Below are 16,101 nucleotides of genomic sequence, written 5' to 3'. Positions count from 1 at the left end.
GTTAAAAATACTCTGGCTGCAGCTCTCACACGAGCTAGTTGGGATGGCAAAACATACTGGACAGTATAAAAAAAGTCTTCTCAGGATGCTAAATGGAGCTGTGCCACCTCACAATACCAACCATCTAACATTTTGATACAAATCTCAACAAATTAGAAAAATAAATTATTCTACAGTCCCATACTCTCAGAAATGCATTTGCGGTACATTAGCAGTCTGTTTCAGTTTACTCAGGTTATTGCCAGTGGTCATCTATTATACTTTTAGTTATCTACCTATTTACTTTTCCAAGGCCGACACCCTCATGACCTTCGGTCTGCCCCCCTCTTAAGTCACTGGCATAAAAGCAATGAGAAACCGCTCTCCCCTTAAAAGACAGATAAAAACAACAACCTTTTTTTGAGAGCCAGACACAGCATTGTAATTCTGAAATACACCTTTGAGCCTAGTTGTCAAATCCAAGGACTGAGGGCCACAACCGGCCCTTCCATATCACGTTACATGGCCCAGAGTAAAAAAAAAAGTCTATTTTATTAGAAAATCTGTGCTGACATTGAAATTTTGCTTCACATTTAACCCCAACACAACCTGGCTCTGTGTGATTTTTTTCCCCCTCTGCAACAAGCTAAACAGTGTCATCAAAATGACTCGTTTTAAAGACATGATTGACATGAACGTTGCACTAACAACATTACTCAAAGTATCCTACTAGTAGTGCCTGAAGGTGGGACAGAGAAAACTGGGAAAGCAATCACTTTGAAAAGGAACACTTAGTTTGAATGTGAAATATATCTTTTGTGATACCAGTCCTAGACTTTTGTATAGTTAAATATTTGTGTGCCACAATTTTACATGACTTTGGATTTCAAATTCAGTTAATTGCTAACAATAGCCATGAAATAATTTGTGTATGTGATGAGTTGACTATGAAATTACCTTTTTTTTTTTCCATACTCATAACCACCCTGTGAGTGAAACCATAACTGTGACAAATGTGACAATTGACTCATCTGATTTGGAGTGTGTTAATATTTTGTCATGCTGCATGGCTTATTTTATTATTCCCCCCCCCCCCCCCCCTTTTTTTTTTAAGGTGACTCACCGTTGGACATTTCTTGGCTTTCAATGCACAAAAACGAGAAAGGCCAGTTGGGCACAAACTGAACAATGAATCCAAGTTATGACGCGGCTACAATGTATTCCCCCCCCCCCCCCATCCCCCCCATCCCCTTCCACAGCTCCAATCCGAGGTTCGTTTTAAACCTGAAGTGGTTTAAGTGGGGAGGTGCGTGTGCGCCCTCGGAAGACGCATCCCAAATACATCCTACTTTGTGAGAAAGGAGAGAAAGGGATCTAAGATTTGAAGGTAAGCGCTGATATTCCCCTCAAAACCTAAGACAAAAGTACGCGTAGTGACATTTCTTTTAGCGAGCATGCTGGAATTGACAAAAGTCAGAACTCAAGTTTATATGTCCGTAACTGCGAGGCGCATTCCTGGCGCAAACAGCTGGAGGAGCTTTAAAGCCATCAGTGCGAAAGTTGGACGAAAACAGCCATATAAAAGGACTTTTTTCGTTTCTCTTTCTTTTTTATTTTAAGATTTTAACCAATTATTTCCATTTATCTCAAGTTTTATCGAGGATGGGGATGAGAATCAACGCCGTTCTCCTTCTTGCTACACTCTGTTTTACAAGTAAGATGGACTTTATATTCTATATTTTCAACTGATGTGAGGATATTTTTTTCTTGTGTGTTTTTCATCTTGTTGCTCTACATGGGGCGTAAACGCACATGCATGCACCGTGCATCAATGTTTTATTTCAATAGGGATCATTTGCTCCTTATTTCCTTATTCTCTGAATTATTTTTTGATTTGATGTTTGGACTGGGAAAAGAACCAATTTCATCAAAGGAACACTTATGCAGACAAACAAAACTCCTCCACAATGTATTAAATAATCGGGGATCATATTGATCAGAAATGACCTTTCATCCAAAACTCCATCCAAGATCAGTATAAAAAAAAAACAGCAGTAAACCAAGGATAGCAATGCGCAGTTTTGAATGATCTGTCAAAGAGGTACGCATTTAATTACCAGAATAGTATGCTGGAATAATAATCATAAACAATAAAAAACATCCATGCGTTTATTATTGCGGATGTAGTTTGATGTAGTTTATGACTGCATTGCATCATAACTGAGATGATTTGTAGGTTTTATTCTTCAGCAATATCCTTCTCCAGCAATATCAGCTTGAACAATGAGGCTATTAAAAATAAACGCCCAGCACTGCAACATTATCTTTGCCTAGGAAAATTCTGGGCTGCAGCTTTTCCATGAAATTGTGTTGGCTGTTGCAACTATAATGAAAAAGTCCAGTGAGCGTGTGCAGAAATGGCTGTGTGGTGTTTCCTCAATTTTCTTTACTTTTCATAGTAGCCAAATGCATTGACCTGGTTGTATGTGGTGTCCATTAACTTAAAATATCTCTACCTAGAGGCAGATGGGTGCCCTTAATAATTTACCAATGGTTCTTTCAACCTATAATCAAGGAAGCAGAAATATGATCTGAAGAAAGGATGACTGACTTGCTTTATTTTACGGAGACTTTTTTTTTTTTGGTTGAAATCATATATCCCTACAAATTGACATCTGCTCCACAACCATTCGTCTGACAAAGATGTTGTAGGCCCATGACAGAAACCAGAGTAACGCATTGTACTCAAGACAACGATACCCTCAAGTCATGGTCTCAATTATTTAAATGATGGAATCCATGTTTGTATCTTTCAGCATGTTGGTTTTGATGTGTGGTGGCAAAGTGCACAAACATTCAAATCTTGCCATTTTAATTCAGACAATTTTAATACATTTGCAATGAGCACGTTGAATGCATTTTATCATATAAACTATTGTGTCAATTTTAAGGGCAACATTTTTTTTCCCCCGATAATTGAAGCAAATTCAGTTCATAATGGGATGCAACTATATTTACACTAACTTTCTGTATTATGCATTTGCAAAATTTGAGAGGTCCTGCTTTTGAATCTCAGCTCAGGCTCAGTTCAGCACAGCAAGCAAATTAAACAAATTGCATGCTATATTTTAATTTCATGATACCCATCAATTTATTGGAATACACTTTTACACCACTTCAACTCAATCATGACCCTGACTATGATGATTGCAAAAAATAAATAAAATAAAATAAATGGAAGAATAACTGCATGAAACGTGTTGTTGCTGTGTTGCCATTCTTCAGGCAGCAGAGCAGAGAGTGCTGAGGAGCGGCTGGTTAATTTCTTGTTAGGTCCTGAACGCTACAACAAACTGATCAGACCGGCTGTCAATAAGAGCCAACAGGTCACCATCTCTATTCGAGTGTCACTGTCTCAGCTCATCAGTGTGGTGAGTATAATCATTGTCTTACTCAAGTTGGAGTTCAAAGGGAAAGAGGCCAGTGGTCAAGCATCATTCGATACATTTTATTACAGCCCAGCATGCAGAATAACTGACTAACTAATGACGCAGATGATTTCATGAACTTCGTTTGATTATCTTCAGATATGGTAGTTGTTTTATAGCCTGAGAAGTACAGAAGCCATCAAAATCTATCCTTATCATAACTCAGGATTTTGGATCTGGTCCTTTAGTAAGGATTTAATTGACCTAATCCACTTCTTAATTCCACCACTATCACATTGCAATTTTACAAAACGATATACAAAAATACAAGACAATATAGAGACAGAAGAGACAGAGGCATTTTGCGTACAGTCATTTACTGTTCCACCAGATCGCAACAAAAATATCCTTCCTATATTTTAGAAAGAACCAAAAGAACTCCCCAAGAAAGCATGTTGCTTTAAATATTTCTTAATCTGTTGTTATTTATTAAATCCACTTTTGCATTTTTTTTATGAATAGAAAAATCCGTCATTCAACTGACCAACCCACAGTGCTGAAGAAAACACTTTTCTTTGTAGCTTTCATACAATCCATCGCAACCTCCCATACAACTCTTCACAACTAATATTGAATTTGTCATCATTGATCATCGTGTTGATTCGATTTAATGGACCCAAATTTTACAAGCCATTTTGATGGTTAACTGTAACAACTGATCATCAATGACAAGGTAATATGGGACTGTTCTCTTGCAGAATGAACGAGAGCAAATAATGACGACCAACTTGTGGCTGTCTCAGGTAAGTGAAACTCATTGTGCACCGGTATTTCATTACATGAAAGGGATGGAATTTGATTTCATCAAGCATCTAAAGTCAAAGTCAAAGTCTGCTTTATTATTTATCCACAGGAGTGGAATGACTATAGGCTGAGATGGGACCCAGAGAAGTTCGAAGGCATAAAGAAACTTCGAATACCCTCCAAACTCCTCTGGCTTCCTGACATTGTGCTGTACAACAAGTGAGTGCGAGGATGTTATATATTCATTTATGTTTTCAAGTTGAACGTAGGGCAGAACGGTTGGCAAGGTTCTGAGTACTGTCGCTTCCTCCCACATTCCGAAAATCAAGCGTTCGGTTCATTGAAGACTTAAATCGAATAGGTGCGAATGGCTGTTTGCCTAAATGTAAATTGTGATGTGTACTCTCACCCGGTGTCAGCTAGGCTAGCCTTCAGCTAACCTTAAAGAAAAATATCAGCATGGACAATTAAAAAAAATACTCGTGATGTGGTTACGTGCCAAAAAAGACCTCATTACATTTTGGTGCAAAAATGGTACACATGTATCGTAAAACTAAAATCTACAAATATATCATAGACAATCAATAACGAACTGGATTTGTGTTTGTTCCTAGATGATTTTTTTTGTTGTCCCACCACTGCGTTACTAATCCTCACCTTTTACTGCCCCACATGTGGTCACAGTGCAGATGGTGTGTATGAAGTGTCCTTCTATTGCAACACTGTGGTCTCCAACACGGGGGACATTGTTTGGCTCCCCCCGGCCATCTACAAATCAGCCTGCGCCATTGAGGTGCAGAACTTTCCCTTCGACCAGCAGAACTGCACCCTCAAGTTTCGCTCCTGGACGTACGATCACACAGAAGTTGACCTGATACTTACCAGTGACTTCGCCAGCCGCGATGACTTCAAACCCAGTGGAGAGTGGGATATCGTCTCACTCCCAGGACGGAAAAATGAGGACCCGAATGACATCACTTACCTTGATATCACCTATGATTTTGTTATCAAGAGGAAGCCGTTATTTTATACCATTAATATGATCATCCCTTGTATTCTGATCACCTCTCTGGCTATTCTTGTGTTTTACCTGCCATCAGACTGTGGCGAGAAGATGACGTTGTGCATCTCAGTGCTGCTGGCACTCACTGTGTTCCTGTTACTTATTTCAAAGATTGTACCGCCCACCTCCCTTGCGGTACCTCTTATTGGTGAGTTTTAATTTTGTTCACATGTGTACAATAAGCGAGAACTTACATTTGGATGTTTTTATTTTTACAATACAAGACTGGGGTTCAGGAACAGCACCATGTTCCCAGTCCTAAAGCAAACTGTAGTGAGTTATACTTGCAATTGTGGAAGTGACGTGCACTCTTTGTGTTTCTCAATTAGGGTGCATTCAAAAATCAAATTTGACACCTCAAAGTGCATTTACAAAAAAAAAAAAAAATCATTTTAAATTCAGTGAACTCTGGAAGAGCTGATTGTTTGTAATGAGATGAAACAATGAATATAAACTTAAATGACAAAAAATAAATGATTTTTGCTACATGGGGGTCAGACACACAACAAACTATAATTTGTGTTGAGTAAATTGCTGTAAGTTAGTTCGGCTTATAATTAATTTTTCCATTTGACGTTGAATCATTTCAGAGTCCAATTCTCATTCAATTATGGATTTGGGTGCATTGTTCACATTCTACTTTGTTCTAAAGACATATGACTGCCTTGTGTAATTAGTAAAACATTTCAACTGGTATGATTGGTTGATTGATATCTTTGCAATGTGTGGAAGTGTACCCTTCCTTTTCATAGCATGGTACATATGACAAAAATTCAACTCAAAGGAGTTATTACATTTAATGGTGAATGTAGTAAGACATCATCAGTAGTCTTGCAGAAAATCAGGTCATGAAATACACTACTGCTTGAAAATAGAAAAGAGCTCTTTCTTATGAATGACTTTTAATGTGAAGTTGGAAAAAAATGGAGATGTTACATTCTGTTTTGGGAATGCTGTGTGAATATTACACCTCTTCTTCCGTTTTAGGTAAATACCTGATGTTCACCATGGTGCTAGTCACGTTCTCCATTGTGACCTCCGTGTGTGTTCTGAACGTCCATCACCGCTCACCGTCCACTCACTATATGCCTGAATGGGTGAACCGCCTCTTTCTAGTACAACTTCCTACTTTGCTTCTTATGAGGCGTCCAGGCGCGACGAATGTCCGTGACAAGCTCAGGCGGAAGTATGGTGACCGCAACGCAGCCAGAAAAAGTCCTTCTCAGACCGCAACTGATAGACATCGTTTCTCAAATATAAAACTTGGTGGAATTCAAGAAAATTCTGACTCATTCTATGTGAATGCGGACTGGGCCCACAAGTATTGTTGGAGGGTGGGTGACATCCCGGATGCAAGTGGTGGATGTTCAGACACCACGAGGCCTTTGCGCTCACAATGGGATGCCGACCTTGAGGAAGCAGTGGAAGGTGTGAAATACATCGCTGAGCACATGAAGACAGAAGAGGATGATGAAGGAGTAAGGGCAGTAATGTTTTGTGGAAAACAAAAAGGATCAAAATCAATGTATTGATTCAACTTGTCTATTTTAGAAAATTTTGTGAAAATTCAGACTCAGGTATAGAAAAGTACCAAAGTGAAAAGTTAAAAGACATAATGTCGCTTAGAGATAATACTTGTTTTGATAACAAGAAAAAAAACTTCACTGCACACAAAGGGTTTTCTCTTTTTTATTAATATCATAGTGCGCATGCTGAAAAGAAAGGTTATCTCCACTTTTAAGTATTGAAACAATTTCCTATAGCTTTGCAGAAAATGATTATTCATATTGTTGTTATTATTATTATTACACAAGGCATAGAAAGTAAAGGTACCTGTTTTATAATGTAAGGGAGTTGATGAAAAAATCAAATTGTACTGATACCTGAAAAACCCATGCAGTGAAGAAATTATATAATTAATGCTAAATGAGCGGTGCTTGATTTTTTTCAAATTAAAATCAACAGCATGAGGGCATGTAGATGATGACCAATGCTTCTACTTTTTTGCCCAATGCAAGTCTAGCACTAATTGTGGTCTAACTGTGCGCAAGGGTAGAGTTTTCTATCTTTTGGTATTTTTGTAGACGTGTACATTTAGAAACGGGTATTTGCTTTGTTGATTTCTACAATGATTCATAAGGTACGCTGTTGTCATATTTATGAACGTAATACAATGACATCCACTACACGTCCGCGGAGATCAGAATCTGTTTGCCTGCACCGCCATCAAATCTACCAAAATGGTCATAAACCATCTGCGCTGCAACTTAGACCTGCTTTTAGCTGGTCTAAATTTTTTCAACTTTTTGCCACCAAATAGTAAGGTGCGCTGGGGGTGTTTAAACAAAAACAACCTCCGTCTGATGGAACAACCAAATTGTTACAGCTTGGTCTGTCAAATTTACAAATACGCTTGGACCTGCACGAAAATCAAGATCTGCCCGTTTTTATGCCCGGGCGCACATGCGCTCTTTACCAAAATAGAGCCCCATTTGTGCAATTTTAGATTAAAAAAAACTTCCACAAAGCTCCCTTGCTTAATAAATATTACAGAATCTTAATTGCACTTTAGTTTAGTGGATCTTGTGCATTTGGTGCGCTGGTGCAGTCACAATCCCAGCAGCCATTAATAAAACACAAGCCTATCCTTATAATTCAGCTTCAACACCCTAAAACACAGAAAACATTCTTATTGTGTGTATTTTTATTGTGTGTGTTGTGTTTCAGATAATAGAGGACTGGAAGTATGTCGCCATGGTGATAGACCGTTTGTTTTTGTGGATCTTCATTCTGGTGTGTGTGATAGGAACACTAGGGCTCTTCATGCAACCTCTGTTCCAAAGCTACAACACACCAACTGCTGATGATGCTGAGTAAGTCATGAACATGCCCTGAACATTCAAATATATAGCAACAAACTACATACAGCAAAGACTACGCTTTCCTCTCATAGATGTTTGTTGGAAATTTCTGAAAAATACATAGGCCTATACATAAACTTAAACAAAACAGCTTGACTAGAAAGCACTCAAATAGCACGAAACAAAACCCTGATTCTTCATGCAGTAATTCCCCTAATCCTGTTAACACGGACGAAAAACCAATTACATATATATATATTTTTTTAATTGTATGTGATTTATGCAAGGTTCAGTATTAGTCGTTTCAGTTAGGTACTGTAGCTAATTGGCTGTAAACTTTATAGGAGGAGGATGCATGCCCCAAAGGAGAATTGATCAGTACAGATCAATATAAAGGTGCACATTGATTAATCTGGTACATGTGCAACCACTTCCTTACTCGGCCAAACAGAATGAAAGCATTCCAGAACAAACCACCCATAGAAACTTGAAATGATTGTGGATGTTTAAAGTTTCTACAGGTGTTTCTTTTGTTTTTTAACAAAATGTCTTCAAGAGGTACCACAGACGACAATATCCAACACAATGTTTAAGCTTAGTTCGTATTTATTGTATTTGTATAAATAAATCCTATACATGATTTTTTTTTTGGTGAGCAGTAAAGAAAACAAAAGTTTAGGAAGTTTGGGTTCAAACCAACCACGACTAGCATTGTTATGCCGGTTATTATAGCATATAAAGGAAGTCAGCTAAACCCGTTTTCAGTTTGACATTCTGCATATGGCGAACTGAATTTCACTGAATGCTATACAGCGATGGTTCTAGTCAAGTCAAGTCAAGTCAAGTCAAGTCAAGTCAAGTCAAGTTTATTTGTATAGCCCTAAATCACAAGCAGTCTCAAAGGGCTTCACATAGACAAACAATTGACAATTATTCTCAAAGCATCCCTTGATCTTGAGCTCCCAAAAGGGCAAGGAAAAAAAAAAAAAAAAAAACCTACCTAAAGGTTTGTATGTTGTCCTTATAGATTCGACGTTTCCCTCTTCCGACACACCGAATTCAAACGATCAGGATCGCTACCAGGCTTCTTCAGAGATTGCTAATGAGCTGATCATTTGGATCAGGCGTGTTGAAGGAAGAAAACATGCAGGATACTGACCCTGAGGTCATAGATTAAGGTCAAGTAGGGGCAGTGTATGTCATGGCACCTTTTAATGCCTTACTCATGCAAAATGACTCCTAAAGATGATAACGCTTGTTAAAATGCTACATAAAAAAAAGAACAGTGTACTGCAGACATTCTTTTCTTTGAGTTCATCCCTGCATTTAGGCAGGTGATTCGTTTTACAGTGTAAAATATTGATTCAGCCTACTTCACCGAGTGAGCAGCAGAGCAGATACAACCTTAATCCTGAAGACAGAACCAATTCGTGATGGTTGCTTCTTTTCTCAACTTATGTTTTTCTTTCCATAGGTATGGAGATTTCTAGGATGCAAGAATAAAATTGTCTCTCATTGACCAGAGCTGGCATACTATACCTACATATGTCCTATATACCTATAATTTTCTGATCTGCTATGTAGGTGTAAATTACACTTTAAACTCTGTTGTGCAGTGGAAGCTGGATGAGTTTTCTCTTCCAGAGCTATGGACGGCTTTGTACGTACGGTACATATGTACATTCTTTTAATTATATATGTATGACAAATGTGAAAACAAGACATAGTTTCTATATTGAAAGCTTCAAGGTAGAAACTATGACAAGGAAATTCTTTTGGCCTACCTTTTAATTTGACTAGACTGCTCTACCAACTTAACAGGCTTCATGACTCAGTCAATTGTTCCTTTGTTGTACTTTTTAACACAATCTAATTGTAGTTTTTTGAAATAGATGGTAGACTTTCATAATGTAGAGACTAAGTGTTAAACTACAGCAGTTGTAACTCTCGCATTTTTTAGTTGAGAAGTCACTTCATTCCTATGACCTGTATGTTTTTGTTGTGGAATTACTGGCACAAAAAAAATGTATGTATGAATTTATATTCTATCTGTTGTTCCATTGCCAGGCCTTGAAATACAAGATTAAAAAGATGCATATATTGTAATGTTAATTGTAAATTGTAAATTTCACTAGATGTTCTAAAATGTACTGTACTAAGTCTTGGCCACAACTTCCTTTGTCCTATACTCAGCTCTAAACAATGGATTCATTTTGACATTGTAAACCAGTAAATAGCAGGACAGATAGCATTACACAATTACAAATCCCTCAAAATTTTACTTTAGGGTAGGCCGCAAAAAATGCACAGATAAAGGTATTTTAAAGTATGCTTCTTCTTCTAGTAGATTCAATTAACTGCCTTGAACATCGTTGAATGGTAGGTTTTGAGAAGTGAGTATCCAGTGTAACTTGTTAATCAGTTAACAAAAAAAAAAACACCCAGTGTAATCACTGACGGTATGTTGAATAAAATTGATGTATGTACATGTTTTGACTGTGATGTTTTCTTTCAAATGTGTTGACCTGAGAATGAGTGAAACTATTAATCTGACAAGTGGATGATTTCAATAATTACGCTTTTCCTCTGTTGCCGGAATAATAACTAACCAGGTCAGTACAAATGGACCTTCTCAGTCTGTCACTGATGGACTCCCCTTTTGATGGCAACTGAAGGAAACACCCCATGCGTGTCTCACCCATGTTTGTTTGCATGGCTGAGTTCACCAGGCTCAAGCTTATAGGAGGAGGGGCTCCGCATCCTCAGACAGAATAAAAGGTTTGAACCTGACTAGATATATGCTTCAAATCAAACCCGGCTATGATGTGCTATGAATAAATAAAGTCACTTAGTCAATAAATCACTTAGCCCTTTCTTCACAAACGATTGTTCAATGCTGTGCTCTACTCCATTGTTTCATATTGGAGCACTGAGCACTCAAGTATAAATAAAACAAAACAAATACATATATAAATTCACAATAAAGTTACATTAATTAATATTTTACATTGTTTTTTTCAGCCACACGAACAAGAGACTGCATTTGCTACAAAACGCTACAAAATGACTCAGTTAATCAATTCATTTAATCAAATGACATACTGAACCCTACGTTGTTAAATATTTTTGTATTTTTGCTTTTAACACACTAATGATACAGATCTGTTCAACATTGTAATTAACACTTTCTCATCTTTCATTCATCCCATCACAATGCCTCACCTCAGGCAGCATTAACATTCTCAGCCTTGTGCGAATGAACCGAGCTTTGCATTATGGTGGGCTGGTCTGGCTCCCTGCTTGAGTTTCCTGAGGTTACACTCTCAAAGTGTGTCACCCGCCCCTGCAGTTGTCTGGTTGACTTATTGCATGCGCACGACTATCCCATCATAAACACTCAGTCAAACCTGGATACTTTCCAAGGCCCCCGCTCTCTTGGCCCTTTCCTGACCTTGCTTCCTTCTATCACACTAAACTCAGAACACTGGAACAGAAGCTACAAATGTTTATGTGGCTTTGATCCAATTATATGTCCCTTTATTGTTGTGTGTGAGATCCAATATGACAGCAATGACCAGCTACTGTTACCAAATAATGGGACGTTAATCATGTGGCCATACAATGTTCAGTCATTGACATGATTGTAGTCCATAATCACATTAGAAAGAGAAGGAAAGTATGTTTCTGTCACAGTGCCCTCCCTCGCTGATGTGGTTAGGCCCACCTGGTCTCTTCGGCTGTGCTCATCACACCTAATAAATACATCCTTGTTGCACCTTAAGATGGCGATTTCAACATTTCAACATTTATTGTGCTGATTTCCTAACCCTGTGTCTGGGTTGGTATTCTCAATGATATATTAGGGCCCCTTGACCTTTGACTCTTTCAGTTTGGGAAACTGATGCCTTGAATGTAATCAGCAGTGTTGGGAAAGTTCATTTTCTACATGAAGCCATTCATAGTTCAGTTCACAATTCAGATTCAACATTTATAAACTAAGTTCATCGTTGAAAAAAGTATAAAGTTCATAGTTCTTTTCTCCCCCCCATCCAGAAAAAGATTGCTGTGAGCTGTTACCCTCTGACATATTGATCCATTCTATTCTCATTAGTATCAAGGTGCTGCTATTACTTTAAATCTTTGATTTTGTGTTTCCATCCCATTTTCAAAATCAGATGTGAAAGCAATATGCTAGCACCACATTGCTCATGACTTAAGGGAGGTCAATTCTAAAAATTTGACAATATTCTATGCAGAATCACTAGTAATGGCAATTTGATGAATATTGCATTTAAGGAATTAAACCCAGCTGTTTTGCCTATCCCGAGAGCCAATTTTGCCTCTTGTCATGATCAATCACAGCTTATTTGCAAACTCAAAAATAAAGTTTGCTTGACAGAAAGTGACAAAATGCCCACATTTCTGCTGCTTGTCATTCCACAACCGCAATATTCATTCCTAGGATCCATTTAGACAAGTGGGAATACACAGAACAAACTTTTGAAAAGCTCCTTCAAGTCACTGGGTGAACAATATAGTGGTAGGTAATGGACCGGTAAATTCAAGTGCATACATATAAAGAAACTAACCAGCAATGAGCATGCAGCATTAGTGAAAGCCAACGTCAGGACCAAGATGTTTGAGTCACATTGGACTAGAGGTAGCCAACCACTTTATTCTAATCAAAAATCAACAAGTGTGATGATTTCACTTTAGCGGGAAGGGACAAACATGATGAAGGGACGGCTCAGGGCTTTTCAGTTTGTCCTTGCAGAGGCAAGCTTCTGAACTTTGGTGGAACAACGGCATGCAAATGGGCTCTGGTTCACCAGTTGGGTAGGGGCCAGGATTCTGTGGAGAACCAAGAGGAACAATTAGGGACTCTGGGTGTACAAGTACATAGATTTCATTCTTACATTGACTTACTTTTGGTGGATATATTTCACAGTCAAGTTCACCCACTTGTCCATATGAGTTGTAATAGGCGGTTTGACAAAAGGCATGATACTTTAAGAAAAAAAAAAAAATTTACAACTCTATAAATAGTACAGAACACATGTCAAGAACCAGTTAGTTGCAAGGGAGGTAAAACAAAATTGTGTTCATCTTTGACCATTGGCATGAACGCTAACTTACAGCTCTATCTGGACAGAGAGGCACGCAGGCTACAAAAGTGCTCCTGGCCCCTCTGGGACACGTGGTCTCCACCAGGGCGAACTTGAGCCAGGTGATTGTGCCGATCCTTGCTCGGTCCTGCCATCAAAAGAACGTTTATGTGTTGAAAAGGACACTGGCGAGGTTAAAAATAAATAAAAAAAATCATTACCCCCATCGTGACGTGCGCCACCTCCATCAGAGTAAAGTAATTGTGGCGTTTACTCTCAATGTTAAACTTGACCACTGCATCGTGCACCGCCTTGACGGCAGTGGGCTCGTCCAGGGGTAACAACCGAGGGCAGTCGGGACAAGTTGTTAACGCCTCTTCATTGGTAAGTTCTGCACACAGATGGACGTTTCATTCAATGGGCATATGATTAGCAGTCAGTTATAAATAAAATAAAGTGAGGGTCAAAACCTGGCCTGGTGGTACATTCATATTTGGTGATTTTGGCCACACCCCACATGACCCAAAACTCAACACTGCAGGTGGCCACTGCACCCTAAACGCCCCCCCCCCAAAAAAAAAATTAATAATAATTCAGCACATCAACAGACATAGCTGTCCACTTTCCCAACTCAAAAGAATATCTACCCGCTCGTTCGTCTGCCACAGCTTGCATTGGTTCACAGGTTTGGGGTTAGTGAAGTGACATTTGGTCTGCACCAGCTTTACGTTGACATCAATATGGCAACCTCCAGAAAACTGCCAAACATGTCACCAAAGTTGAGTTACAAAAGCTGCAAACTATATTAGGGATTGTGTTATGAGGCTAACCTGTTGATAGTTACTGCTCTGGACCTTCTGCAGATTGAACTTGAAGCCATGCTTGTGGTTTTCATTGATGAGACGAACGGCCATCCCGGCTGCCGCCATCACGCTGTCGTCGTCGCATGTGACCAGAGGTAAAGAGTTTGCCGCGGCCAAACCAGAAAACGTCGTAGCACACCACAGCAGAAGCACAAACAGGCACACAACCATCATGACAAACAATAGAATCAAGGAGCAAATGGCCACAGTAAGGAAAGGTGGGCACACGTGCACTTTAAGCAGGCTGAGAAGTTCTGATCACCAATCACAGAGGAGGACAAACACTTGACACATGTTGGACAATTAGTGCTGGGCCGGCTTTCCATTGGTTGCCATGGTGAAAAGGCATTCACAGCTGAGCTTCAGGAAAGGAAATAATTCTTATAAACTACTAATATTAGTAAAATATTAATAGTAATGTCATTTGATTGAATTGATAAGTTTGACAAGATTTATACACCAAATGTATATTCTGTGCTTATATGAGCAAGAAAAATGATTTTGGTTTTTTTTCAAATCTGTCTTCTGGAACGGGACTTGTGCGAGATGGAACAGGAAAACAGAAAAATGCGCAAGTGTGCGAGGTGAATTTTCCCTGGCTTTAAGATTAAAATACAAAAAATGCCAACTAAATCAACACATGCCATTTTGCTAAGACGTGCAAGCACAGTGTTAGGAAAAGTTCATTTTCTACATGAACTAGTTCAAAGTTTAGTTCACAATTTTAAAAATTCATTATTGAAAATTTATGAACAAAGTTAATCACGCTTTCATCTCATTTTCATGAAACGCATTGTTTGTGGCCGGGGTTTAAGCCTCGTTTACAGTGTTTAGCTGGGTTTTATTATGAAGTCTAAGAAGAGAAAACCTGGCATTGAAAACAGTTCATTGGCCCCAGAATGAGCGCATTCACAAAAACGTTCATGAAGCAAAAGTGCCCTACGCTCATCACGTTTGTCCAAATTATGAATGACTTCATGAACTTTTGTACAACACTGGTAATTGGCTGAAATTATACAAGTTTTGAAGTTTTGGGTTAATTTGACCACTTGAGTTACCCGCCACTGTTTTGTTGTTTATGATGGTGGACCGTGCACAGTAACACAGGAATTGGGCCAACGTGCCAAAGAACTGCAACGATGCCTCGTCAAACTTTGAGGATTTTTTTTTATCACTTCAGGAAAATATGCCCATGTGCTGTCCACACTGGAAGGCAACGTAAACCGTCGCAAAGAGTTTCTTTAAAACGTTACCTACTGTCTATTTTTGCTCATAGTTTGTGTTTGGCTCCATTTGTCTTGACGACACAGCCACAACATGACAACCCTTCTGATTAGTTCTTAAGAAAAGAAACTGTCACTTTTCTCTTTTCAAATTGCATGCAAAGGTTGATGGTTGTGGTCAGGCTGTCATATCAGATAAACAACTAAGTGCTGCTCACAGCATGTGATCTTTAGTGCGTTACTTTGTGTGCACAGGCAAGTGTAGAAAACTCGGTGAGACCTACCTGCACTGTCAAAAAATATTCAAGACTCATGAAATACAAAACATCCCTCTTAGCTTTTCTGGGAATTAAGACAAGTGTTAACATTCAATAAATTAAAAATGTACCACATTCACACTTGCTGTGGCAGAATGTCTCATTTTACATTCTGAGTTGATGTGATTTGTAACTAAGGCACGTAAGAATGTCACAACTGTGTTGACTGTTGCTCTAATTTTAATGCCCTATCCTTTTGCTGTTGCATCAATAATAAAACTATCCAGCTCGTGACTTTAATGAGTGGGATGCTCTTAGACAGCACTTCTGATGTACTAACAGAGGTTTTCAGCTTGTTTAAGTATTTTTTTCCCCCTGTGGCTTAAAACTTGCTTCCTATAGGCTGAATCATTTATACCTGTAAGTCTTTATTCACTCTGTATGTGTGTTCTTTATCATAATACTAAGTCCCACAAACTGGCGAGCTTGTAGTTTTATATATATATAATTTGTACCAA

At 38.6% G+C, this 16,101-nt stretch overlaps 2 protein-coding genes across 2 annotated transcripts; one reads left to right on the top strand and one right to left on the bottom strand.

Annotated features, from left to right (window-relative positions):
• The first annotated feature begins 1,309 nt into the window (after positions 1 to 1,309).
• On the top strand, positions 1,310 to 10,534 carry chrnb5a (cholinergic receptor, nicotinic, beta 5a). The gene is made up of 9 exons (XM_085911322.1): positions 1,310 to 1,366; positions 1,631 to 1,693; positions 3,265 to 3,410; positions 4,166 to 4,210; positions 4,321 to 4,430; positions 4,896 to 5,422; positions 6,262 to 6,752; positions 8,002 to 8,147; positions 9,610 to 10,534. The coding sequence occupies exons 2-9, from the start codon at positions 1,642 to 1,644 to the stop codon at positions 9,623 to 9,625; spliced, it is 1,533 nt and encodes a 510-aa protein (XP_085767448.1). The 5' UTR covers positions 1,310 to 1,366; positions 1,631 to 1,641; the 3' UTR covers positions 9,626 to 10,534.
• Positions 10,535 to 12,773: 2,239 nt separating this feature from the next.
• On the bottom strand, positions 12,774 to 14,325 carry LOC147056630 (antihemorrhagic factor cHLP-B-like). Its single transcript, XM_085913057.1, has 7 exons — positions 14,071 to 14,325; positions 13,888 to 13,998; positions 13,711 to 13,795; positions 13,462 to 13,631; positions 13,272 to 13,388; positions 13,062 to 13,142; positions 12,774 to 12,986 (listed from the first exon to the last, which is right to left on the bottom strand). Exons 1-7 carry the CDS (start codon positions 14,275 to 14,277, stop codon positions 12,843 to 12,845), a joined length of 915 nt encoding a protein of 304 aa, XP_085769183.1. The 5' UTR covers positions 14,278 to 14,325; the 3' UTR covers positions 12,774 to 12,842.
• Positions 14,326 to 16,101: the final 1,776 nt, after the last annotated feature.

Source organism: Syngnathus leptorhynchus, chromosome 5 (assembly GCF_054491065.1).
Source record: "Syngnathus leptorhynchus isolate UIUO chromosome 5, UIUO_Slep, whole genome shotgun sequence".
NCBI lineage: Eukaryota > Metazoa > Chordata > Actinopteri > Syngnathiformes > Syngnathidae > Syngnathus > Syngnathus leptorhynchus.
Note: the sequence above shows the minus strand (reverse complement) of the source record. Positions and strands in the feature narration are given on the sequence as shown.